The 20,937-nt window shown below is 44.0% G+C and overlaps 2 protein-coding genes across 2 annotated transcripts in view; one reads left to right on the forward strand and one right to left on the reverse strand.

The window, feature by feature from the left end:
• Positions 1 to 12,599, reverse strand: part of LOC133010336 (PALM2-AKAP2 fusion protein) — a 66,126-nt gene extending 53,527 nt beyond the window's left edge. The window contains exons 1-2 of the mRNA XM_061077883.1: positions 12,295 to 12,599; positions 2,624 to 2,704 (exon numbers count right to left, since the gene is read on the reverse strand). Of these exons, the coding sequence (XP_060933866.1) occupies positions 2,624 to 2,704; positions 12,295 to 12,345 (132 nt within the window). The 5' untranslated portion in view covers positions 12,346 to 12,599. The remainder of the gene's footprint in view (positions 1 to 2,623; positions 2,705 to 12,294) is intronic.
• The window catches only part of plppr1 (phospholipid phosphatase related 1), a 64,980-nt gene continuing 55,999 nt past the window's right edge, over positions 11,957 to 20,937 (forward strand). The window contains exons 1-2 of the mRNA XM_061077895.1: positions 11,957 to 12,029; positions 15,778 to 15,954. The gene's annotated coding sequence lies outside the window, so the exon portion shown is untranslated. The remainder of the gene's footprint in view (positions 12,030 to 15,777; positions 15,955 to 20,937) is intronic.

Below are 20,937 nucleotides of genomic sequence, written 5' to 3' on the forward strand. Positions count from 1 at the left end.
GAATTGTTTCCCCAAGTACTGCACAGATGCCTGGTGGGAAAACGACTGCAGCTACCCATTCCACTACATTATACTACAGCAGCCAGTTTTAATATTTGCAATAAAAATACATTCCAGTCTCTAATTAGAGCCTTTAAACACATTTGGCATGAATGGATCTTTTAAGTGAGTCTAATTCCTGCACACTGGTGTTTTCCAGCTTTTTTAACACCCACTTACGGAAATATCAACATAAGAGAAACAACGATTAAAGCCATGTGCACAGTGTGTGTTGGGCCATTAAAGCATTGTGTTCAGTGTAGTGCAGCTATTAATGAAGGTTAAGCAGACATATGACTGCTGTACACTGGTTGGATCCCAGTCTTGAGTCCAGAATTTGTGCAGCCTGGACCCAGCTCCACAACATAAAGTAAACTAAACCTTAGTGTTGTGTTCACTGTCCTGCCACTGCTGGAATTTCCCCCTGAAACACTTGTCATTTTAACTTATATTCAACATTTTCATATATTCCTGTGATCAATGTCTTCTGTATTCTAAAATGCATGTCCTGAATATACAACTTTGTCCTTTTTGTGTTTAGTTTTTTTCATTTTTGGGCCACGCTGCACAGAAAGTAATAATCACGATGTCAAATTACACATGACATCAACTGCTGACAATTCAGTCTACTGCAGCAACTGCACTACACTTAGTCTATTAGCCTGTGTGATTTTCTGCAAGCGTTTTGGCAGTGCAGAAATTTAAAGGGGAAACAACAGTAATACATATTGACATGAAGCATTTTTCATACACATGAATGTCTGTTTTTAAAGATGACATATACCCTCTTTTTTTTGTTGTGTTTTCTTGACTTTGCAGAACTTTTACATGCACAAAACCTTATATAACACGCTAGGTGATAGAAAAACTGAAAACTCTTTTTTCTGATATTAAAGGGACTCTTACCTTTGTTGCATTTTTACACTTTTTTTGGATAAGGTTAAATTGGTATTAATAAGGTAATGACACTCTAAAATGCAAGACAGACCCACCAGGAGTAAAAACAAACAATTATTTCACCCTCATAATATTTAGTGAAAACTTCAACCAATAAAATTCTTCGGACCGAAGGACCTTATTGGCCGACAGACCTGTCTGTTTGCTGCATGGACATGCAGGTTTTCCGTCTGCTTCTTGTGGCGCATTCGGGCCCGCGTCATCAATGTATATAACTTACCGGTGCTTCTGAATCCAGATCCATTGCTTTGGTAAACAAAAACTCACGTGCGTGCGCGGAGGCAGTAGGTTGTAAGTCTGCTTGTAAATAAAGTTTCTTCAAAAAAACACCGCGGATGGGAACGAGGGGGTGGGGCATTGGAGGAAGGCGGGATGATTTGAATGTGCTGTAATTCTCAAATGCAACAAAGGTAAGAGTCCCTTTAATGCCTCTATGGATATATGAATTGATCAATAGCTTGTAGTAGAGATCAAAGGAAATGAAGAGTGAGCAATGGGTATAATAAGCAATTACTCCCTGTGAGACCAGGGACATTGTGGTTCATGGCAAGGTCTAAACTGGGAGGTTGTCCCACTTGGCTTCTGGAAGCTCCTTTTTTGGTGCACAGGAAATGACCAGCGTCTTTATCAAACTACCAAAGGCAACAGAAGAAAGTATTTGAAACTCAAAAGTCTTGCAGACAAATCTTGATCTCCTATAACCAATATATTTCAATTTCTGTACTTTCCAAGCTACACAGAGAACATTTTTAAAGTGCGACGTAGATAATCTGAATGCATCCTAACCTGAGCATGTGGGTGCTGTGCTCCACCGTAGAAAATCAAGCTCAGATCTCCAGAGCCAGTACCGCTCTGTTTAACCAACTCGAGATGCAATCAGCATCTGGTCACACAGTCCCATTTAATGGCCATTACCTCTGAGTGCCACACAGCCAAGCAGCATGAAGCCGCCTTTGTAGTCTGAATCTCCAGAGAGGAATCGTGGCCTGGGAGAGGAAATGGAGACTGGAGCCCAGCGATGTGATAAGGACCTGAGGTGCTGCCTGATCCAAGCCTCTCAGAATGGAGGCGTTGATCTGAGCCTAAAGGGCCGTCGGCGTTCTCCTCAATATATATGGTCAAGGTTTGATTTCAGTTTTCAGCACAGACCAAACACACCTTCTCTTTAAGAGCGTGGTCGTGTGTCAGAGCTCGACAGGAAATGGAAAGTCTGTTAAACAGCGTGAGAGAGAGAGCAGGGAGCCGGCTGGTTCTCAGAGGAAAAACAACTGGTCATTCACCCTCTGCAGCTTTACTCCTCTCTGCTTTGGTGACTGCTGAGATAATTATAAAAAAAACAACACGCCATTTTTAGTTTTGTAATCGCTCTTCATTTATAGATCTCAGCGGTAAAGAGTTCAGTGTCAGCTACAGGCCAGCGTGCTTGTCTGGTTCAATGTGGATTTCTTTGCTTTACATACAGAATACTGTCATGATTTTGATTTGACTTGAAGAAGATAGACTTCCCTTTTACCCAAAACTCGATACCTAATTGTACGACCATGATCTCATTGTATAGATCATCCATCACCAAACCCTTTCTTTTTCAGTTATGTAATTCAAAACTCTGTGGAAGTAGAAAACCAACCTTGAGATGTTGCAGCTGCAGCACCATGTCATCGAGCTGGCCTCTCTTGTCCTCGATCTCAGTTTGCCGTTTTCGCTTCTCCTGCACACACACGAAAAAGAAAAAGGGATGAAAATGAATCATCCACTCAGCAGATCTCATTCAAATCTGAAGGTTTCATGGTTGTGGCTTGATGTTTTCATTAGAACGCGATAGAGAGAGGAGAGAATAGAGATAGGTTGAGCACGACGATGCAGAGATGCTGTTGTATCGGCTGACGGTTTAACGTTAACTGCAGATCAAGTTTCCTTTAGGGGGTTTAATGTTTCATTAATTTGATTTTAAGAGCTCAATGCTTCTTATATCCATTTGTGTATCGTACAACTTTAAACTCGTACGGTGTCTGGGTGATAGAGGGAGGGAAATCTCCTTCTCAGCTCACTACACTGTCTCTGTATATACTGTATTCACTTCTTCATTCTGGAGAGACAGGGAGAAAAATGATCTGGGGGTGTACGCAGGGAGGAAGTGAAGTATTACAGGGGTCAGAGGTCAGGGCTTATTGAGGTTTGAGCGGGGTTAGGGTCTACAGGCTATTGATAGAGGAGGGATTAGGCCTTGAAGTCTTTAAACGGCCTTGAGGTTGAACTTGAGGTGCGGAGAACAATCCTCAGCTTCACGCTGGAGATGAATGAGGCTGATGTTTGGAGGCCGGGGCTGGGGGTGGGTTGGGGGGGCAGGCGAGCGGTGAATGAGACAAAAATACCAAACAGAGAGAAGCAGTGTGGAGCCACTGTCTTCGAATAAAAAAAAAAAAAAATCCAAGGGAACATAAACAAAGCCGGATCCCAGGACAACAACATTTAGGACTCAAGGGCATGAGACTCATCTGTGTCCCTCGCTCTCTCAGCGGGGGGGCACAACAAGGATTTCTGGGACATTTCCTGTTTGCTAAATATATAACCCTGAGGGAAAACCCCAAAATGGGAATAGATGCTCGAGAGAATGAGAGCTTTTTTTGAAAAAAAAATCTGAATTGAATAACAGGATTGTTTTACGAAAAAGAGTTGAAAACTATTTGAAAAGTTACAAACAATCAGGTTGAGGTTGAAGTGATAGTTCACTGTTTTTCGGCCCCATCACCAAAACCCCTTCCGGAGGTGCTCATGGGCGCATTGTGACCACATTGAACACACATGTGGATCCAGCTGCACCGTCAGTCCACATACAACAAGCACATGGGCCGGAAATATCTTTAATCACACACAAATGTTTCAAACCAAGCAGCTACTCCACATTGTGACCGGAAAAACAAGGATTATTACAAACAAAGTAAAACAGCTTGACTGTATCGGTCAGGAACACGTCACAGAAGCTGCTCACAGGCTGTGAAAACATCTGCACCAGACCTGAGGTCATGGCTCTGTCTCACACACACACACACACATGCGCACACACACACACACACACACACACACACACACACACACACACACACACACACGCACTGAACGACCCACACAGCAGAAGTTCCCATATAGCTTGTGAAGTACAGTAGAAGAGCCCGAGAGGTATGGACACCAGATGTCAGGGAGTGTGTACGGACATGTGGTTGAGGAATGGCCAACACACACAAACACACACACACATACGCACACACACACACAAAGGTAAATACACTGACTGTCACAATGATCTCATATGTACTCACAGATAAGTTGTGTGTGCTCTTTGTTGGAGAATCCTTGACTGTACAGAAATCCATTTAGACAAACAAACACACACACACACACACACACACACACACGCACACACACACACATACACACACACACACACACACACACACACACACACACACACACACACACACACACACACAGACGCTTGACTTCCTCAGATCAAACACGCTCTGTCTGTCTACCATTTGGCTTCTATCACTCTCCAGCAATACAACATATAGAGATAGAGTGGGTCTTCTCATTCACAGCAAAGCTTTGCTCCAGATGCAGTCAGGCCCGGGTAAACTGACAATGGCTCTGCGACAAAATTACACTCCACCAGTGACACAGCCTCCTGACTCATTTCACAAGGCAGCACAGTGGAGGGGGGCCGCCACAGAGGGATGTGGGAAAAAGGAAAAACTAGCGGAGGGGGTTCTGATTTTCTTTGCTTTGGCTCGATATATTTTCAGCAGTGCACTGCCCATCAGACAAATACTGCTCATCCAAACACTGCAGAATGCCTTGTGACATGCGAGTCATCCAATTTAACTTAATCTCAAGTATAGAGATGAAAAAGGATGATTATTGCTGCCGGTGAAACTTTCTAGAGTCGTACAGCCGTGCCTCAAAAGAGAATTAACCACTGTAGTGTCTTGGCGTTGATTATCCCTTATCTGTATAACAGCAACTTGGCATAAACGCAGTCTATGGTCATTTTTACACCTTAAACAAACTGTATACATATTCATGTCTCTTTTACTTCTTTTATTGTTTAATGCTGTCTCAACTTCCTGCAACTGGCCCAAACTATCTAAAAAAACTGAATTTTGGTCTATTGGTCCAGACTGTGGTCCGAGGCGCCTTTTGACTCGACTTCTACTTCTGAGAGTCTTACTGAGGACTAGTTGTCTCCCTGGAGTCACAGAGTTTCTATGAACAAGTGTCGGATCAGTTCATATACGTTCGACCATCAACTTCCTCCTCAAGAACAAATTGAAAAACCTTGTTTGCGACACAAAGTTCTTCAAAAGTTGACTTGAATCCCCAGTGTCCTGTTCTCTGTATTCTCCTCCTCAGGAGAACACATCCTCCTCCTCAAGGAAATATGCTGACATTCCCAGTGACACAGTCACGACTTCCCACACTCTGACTCACTTGGCCCCACTTGGCTTTTACACAGAAGGAATCGCTTTTCCCGCTACTGGTGATACCATCCGAGAAGCAGGGGCGCTAATCCACAGTTCTGGTTTCAGTGTTTTAAAGTTAATGATTTTGGCAATGGAGGAAGGATCTAAAAGTTACTGTGTCTACAGCTACAATCTTTAGTTCCACACAATCTACTTCTGTGGAATTCATCAACAGAAAAGTCAACTTTTTGTGTGGTTTACTGTTGTGTAATGTTCTTTAAACTTGTTCAACAGTGGACGGACAAACAACAATCAAACACAACTAGACTTGCAAGGAGGTGAACCAGGGTCCAAGTCATCTAGATTTCAAATGGCCTCATTTGCAACTAGACAAAAAATTGAAAAGCAAAATGCCAGAGCAAAATCTTAATACATTATCTCAAAGTTCTTCACAGAGAAAATACCTCATAGTATTTCGGAGAAACTGAACAGTTTCGACCATGACCAAGAACCTGACCACAGTGAAGAGGAAGATGTCTAAGAAAAAACTTTCATTTCGTTGTGTGTAGAGTTTGACTGACCTGAAGTGAACCTATGAATCTGAACTAGTGCATTAACACAAACTAACTCAGACGCCCGGTTGTAAACATCACCCTGCACTGTTGTGCCACATCCTCACACACCCAGCATGAGGTCACACAGACAGGATTATAATGTGGTGAAGCCGTGATGTAACCGGACCTGAGGTTCTGCTGATGCTGAGGCTGTGGACACAAGCATCACATGGGTCACATTCTGCACATGTCCACACGCCCAGCAGAGACATCTCACCGTGCAGATCATCTTCCATTCAACGAGCAGCTCAACCCTGAGAACATGGACTGACATGGGCCTGCGAGTTTAAATGTCAAGGGTTTGATTCTGCTTCTGGTGGAGAGATATTTGGATGATTGTAAATCAAAAAATCCAAATATCTTTCTACACCAGATAAATAATACGAAACTTTAGGATGTTTCTCAGGGACTTTCTGTGGGACTCGAATAATCTATTAAAATAGACCATGCTAATTTATTACGTGAACAGAAGTTCATGAACGCTACAACCTGGTGACTCCTCAGGCAGTGGCAGTAAATGCAAACCTAGCACATGCCGAAATATTTGACATATATCTCGCTCTGCTAAAACGACCTTTGCTTCACGCTCTGCATTGTTTACCGTCCAATTTAGCTCAAATGTATTCTCAAAATGATTTTTAAAACCAGCAGTGTCCACAGGAGCTGCATTCCAGCCTCTCGAGAATCTCAGGTTAACCTCGACCCCACTTTAAAAACACACAAACTAGAATGTCCAGTGGGTTCGAAGGCAGCTGCTGCTAATTTTAGATGGCATGTAATTCCTTGCGTTCCACCCCCCCCTAGACCCCCCACTACCCAACAAACCACACACCCCCTTCCTCCTCAAAATGACTTTGCCTCGAGCCCACTCCCCACCCCCCAGAAACTGGTAGAGTCCATAAACTGAGCCTCCCTAAGATGCCTATCCACTGCTGCAGGATCCAATCTGCTCTACTGGTAGATGGCAACTCCCACTTTGCCAAACTTTCCAAACTGAAGACACATTATATCTGCTTTGGTTAAAGAAATCAGTGACCTAGAGTTTGGAGCAATCTGACCCTTGAGCTTTCGTATCACAGGGCGTGACTACCTCGTTATTTGAAACCAGAGAATGAGCCGAAGCATGATCATTCCCCTTTGAGATAAAATTGCCCCCAAGTCGGAGGCTAATCTGTAACAAATGATTCACTGGAAAAACAAAGAGCTGCTTCTTTGCTCCGGGACAATCAGAATGTGTGAATTGTTTTTAAATTAGCATAACGTGAGGCCCATGATCTGGATGTAAAATTGCTACATCACGTCGAGCAGCGGAGACGTCAGAGAGACGAGAGAGTTGCACATGACTGCAGGCGGCCCAGCCCCCCACTCTATTTACCTCCTTTTAACGAAGCCCATTACCCCGGCCCTCTGCTGCATGCCACAGTCACAAATCTCAGCATCTGCCAAGGTCTGGCTTAAGCATCCGCACCCCCACTCCCTCGCCTTCACCCTGCCACATTCACTCTCCTGTGTCGTCGGACCTCACAAAGTGGATCTAGATCTGTCCGGCCTTCGGAGACGACCCTGACCTGCACAGATCACTTCACAGGGTTCAAGCAAAGGTGTCAATCTGTGGTCGAATTCAACAGAACTGTCCTTCTAAACAAAGAAGAACAGAAGGAACAGAACTTTAGACTTTGAAGTGAATTTGGCCTTTTTGAAATAAGATTTCTTGGAAAATTGTCGCTGATACTTTCTGTTTACGTTCCAGAAACCAGCAGCCATCAGTTCCTCTTTCTCTGTCATTATACCAAGCACACACACACACACACACACACACACACGCACACACACCAACATACCACCATCATCTCAATCCTCAAACACCACTTCCTTAGTCCCCTTAGACTTGGCTCCAGAAAATCTTGTGTGTATGTGTGTGTGTCTTTGTGTGTGTGTGTGTGTGTGTGTGTGTGTGTGTGTGTGTGTGTGTGTGTGTGTGTGTGTGTTTTGGGGGGCAGCTAAGAGTCCTGGGGGCTGAGGTCATCTGTGTAAACAGATCACAGACACTAGTCAATGAATGAGCACACGCACAAGCATACACTTTTGTATATGTATTTTGTCACGCCACTTGTGGTTGACAGGCCACACAGGCAACAGCTAATTAGAAAGATGACGCACTAACCGTCCATTGGCTGATTCTGAAACCACATGCAGAGCTTTGCTGAACACAAACGCATCTACACAAACACACACACACACGCATCTACACAAAACACAAAACACACACGCATAATCATGTTTTTCGAGAACCCCCACAAGGCCTCGCTCCATCCGACGGCTATAATTACATGTTAATAACATACCAATTACAGGTCTGGATTTACCAACATGACCTCACGACTGTACCCTAATCTGACCACTTAGTGAGATGGAAAGCTGTGCCGCTGGCAGCTGATGAGCCGTAATCACTATCAGACTGTGGGAATCTTTGTCTGTTTGTGTATGAGGCCGACAAGTCGACTAATCAGCTCACAGATTGGACGTTTGGCAAATGTCCGACCCTTTTTTTCGCATCATGAATCCAAACAAGTTGATCAGTGTTAAAACAAATGTCATTTGCACGACACTAAAGTTGCTTTTCGGATATGCGCTAAAGTCCAGATATTTTCTGGGGGAGGGTCTAAAAGTGAGAAAGCAAATATACAGTTCCTCTCGACATTTTCCTGAACTTTTCCTGCTCTGACCCAGATATTACCCTGCTGTACTCCTAATAGGTGAAAGACAAACTCGTGAAAATGTCTGGAAAGTTTGGTCCAGATTCATGTTTGAAAACTTAGATTGTAACTCGGAAGAAAGACATATTTTCTGCCAGATTAAATTGAGGTCAGTTATTGTCAGTTGTCTAGTCTATTAAAACCTTTCCCACTTTCTATCGATGATAATAATCATTTGGAGTAGTCGTCACATTTCTGTAATCGAACTTGAGTACAATCAGATTTTCGGTTTTGATAATTGAAACTTGCAATTACTGATTTTATGATGTGGTTTGAACAACTCTAAATATCGTCCTGATGCCGCACTTCACTGTCTCTCGGCTGCTGCTGTGATGGAGCGTTTGTTGTCCTTTCTCTCAACCTACGTGAAAAACAAAAGGGGGGTGGGGGGGGCTGGTGAATCACAGCCATTAGCGGCATGCTTTATTCATGAGCCACACAGACCTGCCTCTGCGGTAAATGAACATCTTAATGACTGCTCCCTGCCAGTGACTTCTAGGTGTGTCACAACCAATGAAACAAGGCAGAGAAGCCAATCTTTAGATCCATATTTATCAATATCAGTGTCAGACAGATGAGCTGTGTGTGTCTGTCTGTGCGTAGCTGTGTGTTTGTTTGTTCGGGCCGCTCAGGTGAAGAACCAGACCGGCTGAACTCTTGGCTCTGATTTTAGCGGAAGCGTCCAATCTGCAGGGAGATCTGCTGAAGTATTGATGAAGTCGGACACTGACAGTGATGACAATGAAATCAATTATTGATGGAATCATTAGCATGTCAGCTGCAGACCAGAGGCAGGGTGTGTGTGTGGGTGTGTGTGTGTGTGTGTGTGTGTGTGTGTGTGTGTGTGTGTTTGGAATGAACATCTCTCCAGGGGTTCAGAATATGAGATGATTCCATTTTTGTTTCAGTTTCGGTTTTGAGGAAATCACCAGCACAATTACGAAACACTTCCATTTAATTTCCATGTGACAGTCAGATGAGTTAACTATGAAGGCCTTCCCCTTTCCATGGACCTTGTGTAGCATCTGTATTTACACTGGACCCACATTGTATGGCCGTGTGTGTGTGTGTGTGTGTGTGTGTGTGTGTGTGTGTGTGTGGTGCACAGGAGATGTTAGCACTATTAGTGTAATAGTAACCCTTGTTCTATTTAAGTTCCTTGTCAGACTTAGAAGCCATTAGTGCTGTTATTGTCTCCGATTCTCACACTCAGCAGACACGAGACAGATGTTCCTCTAGAGGAGATGAAGAGGTTCCAATGATGATCGTGTATTCAATGCTTGACCCTCTTTGTGCTCACAGAAGTTAACTCCGTAGCGTTTAGCCGAAGCTACTGCAGCTGCCGACAGGATATTCTGCAGCTCTGCAAAACGAAGCTGCAGCTTTTTCTTGGCCTTGCACCAAAGCCTATTTACATGATCAAATAATCAGTGGTTTTCATAGCGTTTTGTCCAATATACAGGCAAGAATGATGCAAGGAACCGAAATGCCCGTTCCCCTCTCTGTTCACGTCAGGAGAACTTTCCACTCTCTCTCTCTTTCTTTAAGTGCCTGCCTGGTTTAAGCTCAAGCAGCCTGGTACAGCTGCCATGTTTTAACGTGGCCAGAATAGTTTCTCCATCTGCTGCCGTTCCCCCTGCTTGTGTGTGTAGCTTGTGTGTGTGTACGTGCCCCCGTGTGACGAGCGCTCAGTGTGTGTGGTATGCTGTGGTTCTTGCTGGCGCCAAATTTAGTCGCAGGCAGTTGAACCCTGGTCTCGCTGTTGTTCTGAAGCCCTATCAGCAGCGAAGCCAAAACACTTGAACAGATGCCTGATCGCGAAAAACACAACGACGAGGATTGACAACACAAACCCGAACACCTAGCACCTCTGAGATCTTTAGAAAGCAGCGAAAGATGAAAATAAACTTCTGGTCAAACAGGAAGAAAGGAGGAAGAAAAACTGATCTGATTTTCCGACCAACTTCCCTTTGTTGGTTTCCTCAAAAATACCAAAACATGGAAGACGATGAAAGCTGACATGAACAGACAGACAAACACAGCAGCAGTGGAGGCTGGTGAAGGAGCAAAGCACATTACAGTTTGTTTATTTTAGCTTTGGTTACCTTGGTTTGCATCAACCTCCCACCACAGGAGCTCAAGTGGGTGACAACCAGTGAATTACTAGTACACAGGGGACGCTGGACGTCAGTTGTGACTGTGCTTTGGCTCAGTATATGTTTAGAGTTGTATGTTATAAATCTGTTTGGCTTTAATAATCATAAAATCAACAAGTCAGACTACTGCACTTTCCTATTTAGGTTGTTTCAGTGCAGCAGTCACAGAGACGCTGAGCTCCTCTGTGTTAACGTCATGTGAATGAATTTACTAAACAAACTTGAATTATCTGCAGCAACAGTTGCAGATACTTTGTTCCCACCCTCCACATGTGAGAGAGAGAGAGACTAGATCCATTCTACCACGTTTTCAATCTAAAATGATCTCTGTCCACACAAGCTTTTTGGCTCCGTGTCAGTTTTAATCCAACCCATATCACGTGACCACTCGCGTACTCTGGGTATGTCTGTTCCGGTGTAAGCAGGAGGGCGTGTGTGCTGTTGGACACGTTTCTTGTCTCAGATTGCTCAAATAACATCTCTTATCCTATGCATTTAATTAAGCATCATCGCAAAACGCAGCATTGAACTGCACAACAGCTGTTAGCAAAGTCAAAACAGTGTCGGCAAGTTGCGTTTAACACCGGAAACCGAGGCTAATGCCGGTTGTGACCGAAAAGTCCCAATCAACAAGTGGTTGTGAGTGTCGACGCCATAGTTTCCAACCATCTCCTCTTCTGCTCGTCAGAACTAAAACGCAGCTTTGCAAACTAAAACTGGGCCAGGAGCTTATTCCAAACTTATTCTAAAACTCCAGAGTAGTTTGGTCTTGTCCGCAGCAGAGATGTAGTAATGTGGATGCAGCCTCAGGTTTCAGGGGCCGAGGGGTCACGGTGACGGCGAGTTCCCCCGGCTGCTGTTGTCACGTCACACGAAATGAATTGGCCAAACAAACTTGAACTTTGGAACAAAAGCGACAAACAACAGATGCAGATACTTTACTTTCCCAGAGAGAGAGAGAGATAGAGAGAGAGAAATTATGAAAGAGGCAGAGCAGCAGGAACCCTGTGAGATAACGTGCTGCGAGTGACAGAAAGCCCAGAAGTCAAGGTGAGACAACCCTGCTGGTTTAGAGTCAGTGGCAGACAGACACACAGACAGACAGACAGACAGACAGACAGACAGACAGACAGACAGACAGACAGACAGACACACAGACACACAGACAGACAGACAGACAGACACACAGACACACAGACAGACAGACAGACAGACAGACAGACAGACAAACACACAGACAGACAAACAGCAAAGCAAACGGCAAAAAGAGAGATGAGAGAATCCAGCCAAGCAGACGGAGAGGACTTTGACTTACCGCCAAGGCCTGCAGCCTCTCCTTGTGGAGCTGAGCCTCCTCACACGACATCCTGAGGGGGGGAAGCAGGGGAGAGGGGAGGTGAAAGGAGAGAACGAGAGGTGAGACCTGGAAAAGTCAGAGAGAGCCGGAGTCCCCTCAGCAGTGAGAAGGGGAGGAAAAGTGAGGGGAGATGAGGAGGAGGAGGAGGAGGAGTATCCAGAGGAGGTTGTTCCTCAATAATCCAAGGAGACAGTGGGAGAAGGAGCTCACACTGAGAGGAAGCAAAGATCTCTCATTCACTGGCCATGTGCCTCACACTCCGATTGCATTTTCTCTCTCTCTCTCCCTCAATCACCCACTCTTTCTTTTTTGCGCTCTCCCTGTCTCTCCTCCCATTTGTCCCCTCCCTCCCTCTCTTTTTTAGGCATGAGCCATGTGTGATTAAACAGCTGGGAGGAGCAGCTGAGAGAGAGAGAGAAGAGGAGGAGGAGGAGGGGGAGGAAGAGAGGAGCGATGGCATGAATGTGGTGGAGGGAAGAGAATGAGGAGTGAGGGAGAGAAAGAGGAAGAGAGGAATAGAACAGCAGAAGTAAGGAAACGGGAAGCAGATGAGTGGTTGCATATTTGAGACGTGACATTTGGAAATTTAACATTAACGGCTGGAAGAGAAATATTATTTTCTGATTCTATTTGAACTTAGTTTCTCTTATTTGAAACGGAGATAAGTCGTTAGATCAGTGATATTGATAACCAGTCATTAATCAGTTCTTTGCTTGAAGGGGACGTCCAATGAAATGTTTAATTAAATGGTCAGAATTCTTAAAAGGAGCCAAGATGAGGAACAGTTTTTACACTTTAACCGACTTCCTCATTTAACGTGACTAGAATAGACTTCACAGTTTCAGAACTTTTTTAATTCATTATTAACTTCAGTCCAAAGTCAGAGACACAGAATAATGTTTGAGCTTTAGACACAAAGGATGTTAAATATTATTCCTTGATCGCAACTTATCTTGAATCATTCATTCATCTTATCCTTCAATCCACTCGAGACCCAAGCTTTTGTTTGGTATGCATTGTTTTTTATTCCTTCTTGCTATTTGTCTGTATAACAAAGTTCTGGATTTGGGCTTTAGTGTCACATACTGTCAGAATGGACAGGTTCCTGTTCTGTTGACACATTCAGGAGGAGCCTGGAGAAAGCAGCCTTTCAGAATATGATCCATAAAAGGTCTTGTCTTCCACAATCTGTCAGTTTTCCTCATTTCACCTGATGTTTCATCATCAATGACGACTTTCAGATGTTTCCTCGTTTTAAGAAATCTGTCTCGTCTGAATGAATGTGCTCAGTGTGCGGTAAAGGCATTCAAAGATTGACAAGATTATCTGAGACCACAGGCGATGATGCTGCCCACACACACACACACACACACACACACACACACACACACACACACACACACACACAGACTCTGACATGTTATCAAACCAAAGAAAAGAAGGAGGATATATTGTGAACCTCGTGAATATGCAAATGAACGTCAGCGGAACATTTTTTGAAATACAAACTCTTACACACCTTTGTACACACACTCGCAAAATAACACAAAAGCAGAATGTGAGTAACTGGGTCATTGTAACCTGTGTCCTAACTTTATTTGCCCCTGGGTTTCATCCTTTCTTCTTCTCTTCCCTCACTTACACACCTTTTTTTACTTTCCTCTTTTCCTCCATTCTTCTCCCACACCCCAATATGTTTTCCTTCCATCCCTTTTTTATTTGTCCCCCATTTACTATGACCGATGCCTCCTCCTCTCTTCTCTCATTTATTTCTCCCTCTTCTTGTTTTCCTTCATGTCCTCCCCTATCTCCCTCTTATGATGCACGTCTGCCCTCCCTCCTTAATTCTTCGTCTCCTTTCCCAATCACCCCTCTTTCCTCCCACCCCATTTCCCCATTCTCTCTTTCCACTCCTTTCGTGGACTCTCATCCTCTCATCTCATCCCTTTATCCTCCTCGCCTCCACCCCACCTGTCCCTCCTCCACATGTTTCTTTCACTTTTCTTTTGCCTCATCTTCCTCAAATCATCTCTTGGCCTCTTTCTCTCCTTTCTTTCTTTCATATTTCCTCCATCCCTCCTTCCACAAGCAGACATCCTTATAAGGAGAAACAGCAGCAGCAGTCTTGGTTGAGTCTTTAGGGAATACAGAAGCATGCAACACACACACACACACACACACACACACACACACACACACACACACACACACACACACACACACACATACACACACACACACACAATGACACAACAGCCACTGCATGACTCCAAGAGAGAAAAAATTGCACAATAAATAGGTGCAGCTGCCGAGAAACTGTCCAGTGAAGCAGCTGCAGGACCAAACGAAGAATTAATCAAAAATGACTCATACTCGTCTTCAGTCTCAATATTATAGTAACATTTTTTCAACATCTAAAAATTCTTACTGACTGTAAGTCAAGTCAGACGTGTTGGTGATTTGACTTGTGTAATTGCTTCCGATTTGTTTATCGGAAGCAATAGGTTTGTTTATTAGTTTGTAATAGAGTTTTTCTACATTTTCATTATGGAAAAATAAATCTGGCATATTAATGGAAATTAAATAAATGTGTGTGTGGATTTTGATTGAATTTAGAGGCTTTGGTGGAGATGAGACAATGACTGTAACTATGATGTGCGTGGTGTCGCTAATCCAGACAAACCCACGAAGAAGCTTTACCTCACTTTGCAGATTCCTCTCTGCTTACATAGTGTTCAGGCTTTTATAGGCAAATTATTTTGGTTTTATTGTCCACATATCTGTTGTTTTGATTCTCACTCTCTCCTTTAGCTTATTTTCCAGATGCAGCTGTTTTCAGCAAAAATATCCCAATGCCCAGTGTTTGCTGCCTGTGTGTGACAGCAGCTTATGTTGTCCCGTTGTTAGAATCCAGCCTAGAGACAGTGAGAGCATCATTATTTTCTGCAAATGACATGTTTTCATGTTAAGAATCAATGGTGATTGTAGTTGTGATAGGAGACAGATGAATAATTAGACTTTTTCATGTTTTGGCCATTTGAATGCACAGTTAAGTTTCCCTGAAAGTATAATATGAACATGCTGTTAACTGTATGTTCAGTGTAATAGTTTTTTCTAACAACTTCTGGTTCCCCCTCAAGATACAAAATTGAAAACTGTAGCGTTTTATTAAAATATATGACTACATCTGTAATGTGGGCAGATGCAGGTTATAGACCGTGACCTGTTTGGAGGTTTGGTAACACACAGCTTATGAAACCAGACTCAGCTCTGCAGCTGTGTGACTTTACAGCCAGGCCAAGACTTAAGTGTGCGCTCTCTTAGAGGTTTGACCTGGATTTATATAATTTTGTGGCTGCTCATATATACTTTAATGTTTTTCTGCATCTTTTAAAACAGTTTAAATTTCATTTCCACTCGTTCTCTCTCCTCTGTCTTCAGCCCCCAACCCCTTAATTCTGGCGTCAGCTACGTTGGCTGGTTGTCGTTGGAGACAACAGCATCATTGTTCCTCTGCATCGCCACGACGACACGATGACCTCACTGCACAGCCAGCCCAGCCCCGCCTCCCACACATCCCCAGCCCAGAGGTAATAGCCTCCAGATGTGGAACCAGAGGTAGAAAAACACACACACACACATATGCTCACACAGCACACACAAATATAACTACATGCATATAGTGTGTAGGAGGCAGAGTAAATGAGCAAATATGGACAAAGCTAAAGTGTGTGTGTATGTGTGTGTGTGTGTGTGTGTGTGTGTGTGTGTGTGTGTGTGTGTGTGTGTGTGTGTGTGTGTGTGTGTGTGTGTGTGTGTGTGTGTGTGTGTGTGTGTGTGTGTGTGTGTGTGTGTGTAAGTTATGCCATGTCAATCTATTTTGCCCTGAATTTATTACACCAATATTTCAATTCTGCCTGAAATAACTGAAAAGCACAGATATAGCAACTCATCCAGTACAGTTTGGAATCTACTGCAGACGTATACGGTACTGTGTGTGTGTGTGTGTGTGTATGTGTGTGTGTTTGTGTTTGTGTGTGTGTTTGTGTGACAGAGAAAGAGAGTAAGGAGGGTAAAGGAGAACCCGTATCTCTGGCTGACAGACCTTCATCTCATTCATATTTTATACATCACTGAGGGAGATTTAGCTGTGTGTCACTCTGTCTGTCTGTCTGTATACATATAGTATATATATGTATATACATATAGTATATATATGTATATACACAGACAGACAGACATATATGCGCTATATCAGTGTATGATATGTGACTGTGCATACATTAATAACAAATTTTTAAGTGCATTTAGTCATTTCTGGCCTGAGATGCACAGATGAGAAGCAGATGTGCCTCTGGTTAGAACAACTTTACAATGTTCTTTCTTTTCTTCTGCTCAGTAGTTGGCACATTTCCTTTTATGACAAGTTTATAATTTATATTCTGGTCTTATCTTACACTCAAACGGTACATTCACCCGTTCACGCACACATTCATATAGTGCTTCCACCGGCAGTGGTTCAGAAGACACTAGAAGTGCCAGGGAACAAACCATCAACCTTCTGATTAGTGGAAAAACCTAGAAACTAGAGAACAGAAAGGTACACAGGAAGCCTAGTGAGCTTCTATTAGGAAAAAAGCATTAAAAAGCATATTCGTAAATGAAAATAAAAATATGACTGTATTACTTTGAGGCTCTTGCTATGTGGCCACCCTGTAAGAATGGATATGCACAATGCTTCCAATCAGTGTGAGCGTATCTCCCCTTTCAGACCTCGACAGTATGGATAAAAAGCAGCAGAGAGTGGGCCATCTGCCATCGTGGTGTCTCCACTCGACACGACCACAAGTGCTACCTCGTGTTTCTGCTGAATCAGAGAGAATTCAAACCGAGCTCAGGGGAAAACACAAGAGCAAAGGAAATGTCTCAGTTCTCCCAATTAAAACCATTAACTATTGATGCAGCAGCTGAAGCAGGTTCATGCCTCGCTGCACATTCTCCGCCCGCCTCATGGGCGTGGCCCTGCAAGAAGAGTCGGTCCACAACTTGTCACTCAAACTGACAAGAGCTGATCAAGACTCTCAGATCGACAGTAGGCTGCGAAACACCACGTCGGGTTATCACTCCCTCCAGGTGTCAGGATCCTCTAACATCTGCAGGGCTTTCAGACTTTTAATCCATAACTAAGGATGTTACAGGATGTGGGATCACCATGACAATAGAACACAACCTGCAGACACTGTGTAAGCGTGTATGCACGACTCATCAGCAAAAATACCATCTTCAGGCTGCACAGGCCTCCAAAACACACAGATTAAGCTGGAGCTGCATGAAATCCAGATGCATTTAGTCCCTCATCCCTCAGATCACTGATTTACTGTAGATATTCACACTTCATGTTGGATTTTTGTGTTTCTTCTGTTAAAAGCATATGAGTTTCTTTGCCACCAGTGGTTTCAGAATACAACACAGTACACCTACAGCTATGAATAAAAAAAATCGACTCCCACTCACCTGTTTGTACTACAGCATCACAGTCATAACTGCTCTACACATTGGTTCATATATCCAGCAGCTGAACGCAGGAGCAACAAACATCTGTCTGTCATGCAGCTGCTTGATTATTATTCGCCACAGAGATTAAGTTTTTGTTTGATTGCTTGTTACTGTCAGTGACACCCGACTGTGTCCACGTTGCTTAAGAAAATGTTGATGAACCACTTTCCATTTGCATTCCTCTGTGGCAGCAAACAATGTTACATGAGCCTGTGAAACCAACCAACTAACTCCTGCCACCATTGTTGGTGCAAGGGAAAATAAATGAGTGTAGCAATGTAAAGGCTACAAACAACCCATAATGCAACTGTCTCTAAAAGCAGCACATTCATCCTGTCACACCTATTCGGAAATTTTGTATTTTCCCTATTTTCTTCTTATTCTCTTTTATTTTGATGCCGTGGAAATGAAATACTGGGAACCGCAGCTGAAGCTTCAGATTGATTTGAATAATCTGCTGATTCGGTGCATTTCTGTGTCTTGAGGGAAGAAACATCAAAGCCTTGACAGTTGGCGTCTCATCAGCAACATTTCTCAGGAAGTGACTCGACTCTCAAAACATTTCTGGTGATTTTACTGTGACTCGTCTTTCCTGTGATTTCAGAGGATTTTAGTTTCAAATCTTTCAAAATTTTCCGAAATCAAATGTCACCAAGTTAGTTTTTAATTCATTATCATTATGGCTTTTCATGTGCACACACACACACACACATAATCACACACACACTCATGCACACACATACATGCATGCACACACACACACACTTGCAAGAAGAAGGGGTCTGCAGCATGGCGGACACAGAAGGTTGCACTGCAGTTTTTACATTGACTATGCTGAAACATGCCCCATTACACACACACACACACACACACTCACACACACAAACAAACACACACACACACACACACACACACACACACACACACACACACACACTGGCAAAACGACGAAGAAGGAGTTCAGGGCTGGTTTTTGAGTGAGAGAGTGAAGGCGTGAGGGGTGAGAGCTCTGCAGAGGGAGTTTGAGTGAAGCCAAGAGAGACGGAGAGAGAGAGAGAGAGAGAGGAGAGGAGAGGGAGGAGTGTACACCATGTACCGCGTGTCTCCTCTCCAGTCATGACTGAGCAGCAGCCTCACCATGACGGAGCTCCGGTTCCCATGACAACCCAGCCTGTCAGATGGAGAGGAGAGAGGTGGAGGGATGCAGGCAAGGAGAGGAGCCGATGGAGGGAAAGATGGACAGAAATAAAGATAGAGAGAACATTGACTTACGGTGCTGTTGCCGTGCCGTTCCTCTGCAAAGGTGTGTCTGACATGGCTGCACCACCCGAGTCTCCTCCTGCTCTCCTCCTTCCTCGTCCACCTCTCCTCGTCCGGCTTCCTTTTAACAGAGTTGTGTCCCCCTCCTCTTCTTCTTCTTCTTCCTCCTCTCCTCCTCCTCCTCCTTTCCCTCCTCCTTATCTTCTCCTCCTCCTCCTCTTTCTTCTTTCCTCCTGCCTGGTCGGTGTGTCCCCGTCACGCCAGGATGTGTCAGAGCAGATGCTGCAGCCGCTCCTGCATCGCCCAGCACTGCCTGCAGGAGGGGATGGGTGGAAGCATGTTGGCGTGTGTGTGCGTTAGAGAGAGAGAGAGAGAGAGAGAGAGAGAGAGAGAGAGAGAGAGAGAGAGAGAGAGGTCAGTTATGTATTTGCATGTAAGACGTGCAGGTTTTCTGTGTGTGAGAATGAGAGGATGAGCAGTAGGAAAGCCAGGAAGGTGAACAAGCGAGTGATGGGAGAGGAAAGGAGGGTGAGAGAGCAGAGGATGGCAGAGAGACAGCAGAGAGATGGAGAGATAGAAAGCCTTAGGGGAGAAACAGAATAATGAAAGGAGAGGCCAAGCTGCCTGGCTCCGGCTGCTACCCTGAGAACAAGCCTTGCCCTCTGAGACCAGGAAGGGATTCATTTAAAGAGGCAGAGAGGATACTCAAGAAGCCCACTTCCCTCCTGAAGCAGGCGTCATCAGGACAAATAAAGACCCCTGAGCTCAGATCAGTTAAAGGCCTTTGATGGAGAAGCATCAAAATGAAAGTATAGGATAAATCTTCATCTCATTTTGGTCTTCTTGTGTCTCTCAGTGGTCCTTTTTGCATCTTGGTCGTTCCTTTGTGTTTTGTTGTAGTCATATCGAGCCTCTGGTCATTTTCTAGTTTCATTTTTAATTATATTTTCGGCACATTATTAATTGGACAGAGTTTAAGAGGGAAGGAGTTAAGGGGAAGACCTTTTTATAAACAGTCTACGGGGAAGACATGCAGGAAAGGCCGTTGCAGGGTGGTGTCCACTCAACCAGGTCAACTGTCCGTTCTCCATCCTTTTCTATGACTTTCAAACAAAACCCACAGGCCTGGGACTCCCCCGACCTCTGGGGACCTTGGCAGACCAGTGATATAAAGACCAGCAGTGAGCGTAATCAAATATACTGCAAGATAAACGATATATGATGAAGATCCAGCTCATCCACAGTAATACATTCCTGGAGGTTGTGGTTTCACTCATGTCCGTTTCTTTGTGTGTTGGTTTGTTTGTAAAATGACTCAAGAACTACTGGAGACATCACCTGAGAGATTTAGGTCATTTTTTAAACATCTTCCTTGATTTCTCAGAGAAAATGTCATGGATCTTGATTTAATAAGAATCTGGTATACTTATGAGTGTGTGCAATTTGGTGCAGATCCAAATATAAACAGGATCGTGAAGATTTCAATGGGATTTCAAGGGGGCACCTTTGGGCCTTGGCAGACATATGCGCTGTACGAGTCCTTCAAGTTCAGTTATTCGCTGTCTTTGCCATTTTAAATCACTGTCCTGTCTGCTCGCTCTCTTTCTAGCGTTCCCTCCTCCCTCCTCCCTCACCAGGCCCTTGGCGTAACTTTTTATTGCCGTCTCTTCATCGTGCATTTCACTTTGTCGACTCGGTGCTGTGAGCCGCGACAGAACGCTCATCATCAGATGTGTGTAGCGCGACAGATCTTTCTCTTAAAGTGGTATGGGATTTTTATACGAC

This window comes from Limanda limanda, chromosome 1 (assembly GCF_963576545.1).
Source record: "Limanda limanda chromosome 1, fLimLim1.1, whole genome shotgun sequence".
In the NCBI taxonomy this organism is placed as follows: domain Eukaryota; kingdom Metazoa; phylum Chordata; class Actinopteri; order Pleuronectiformes; family Pleuronectidae; genus Limanda; species Limanda limanda.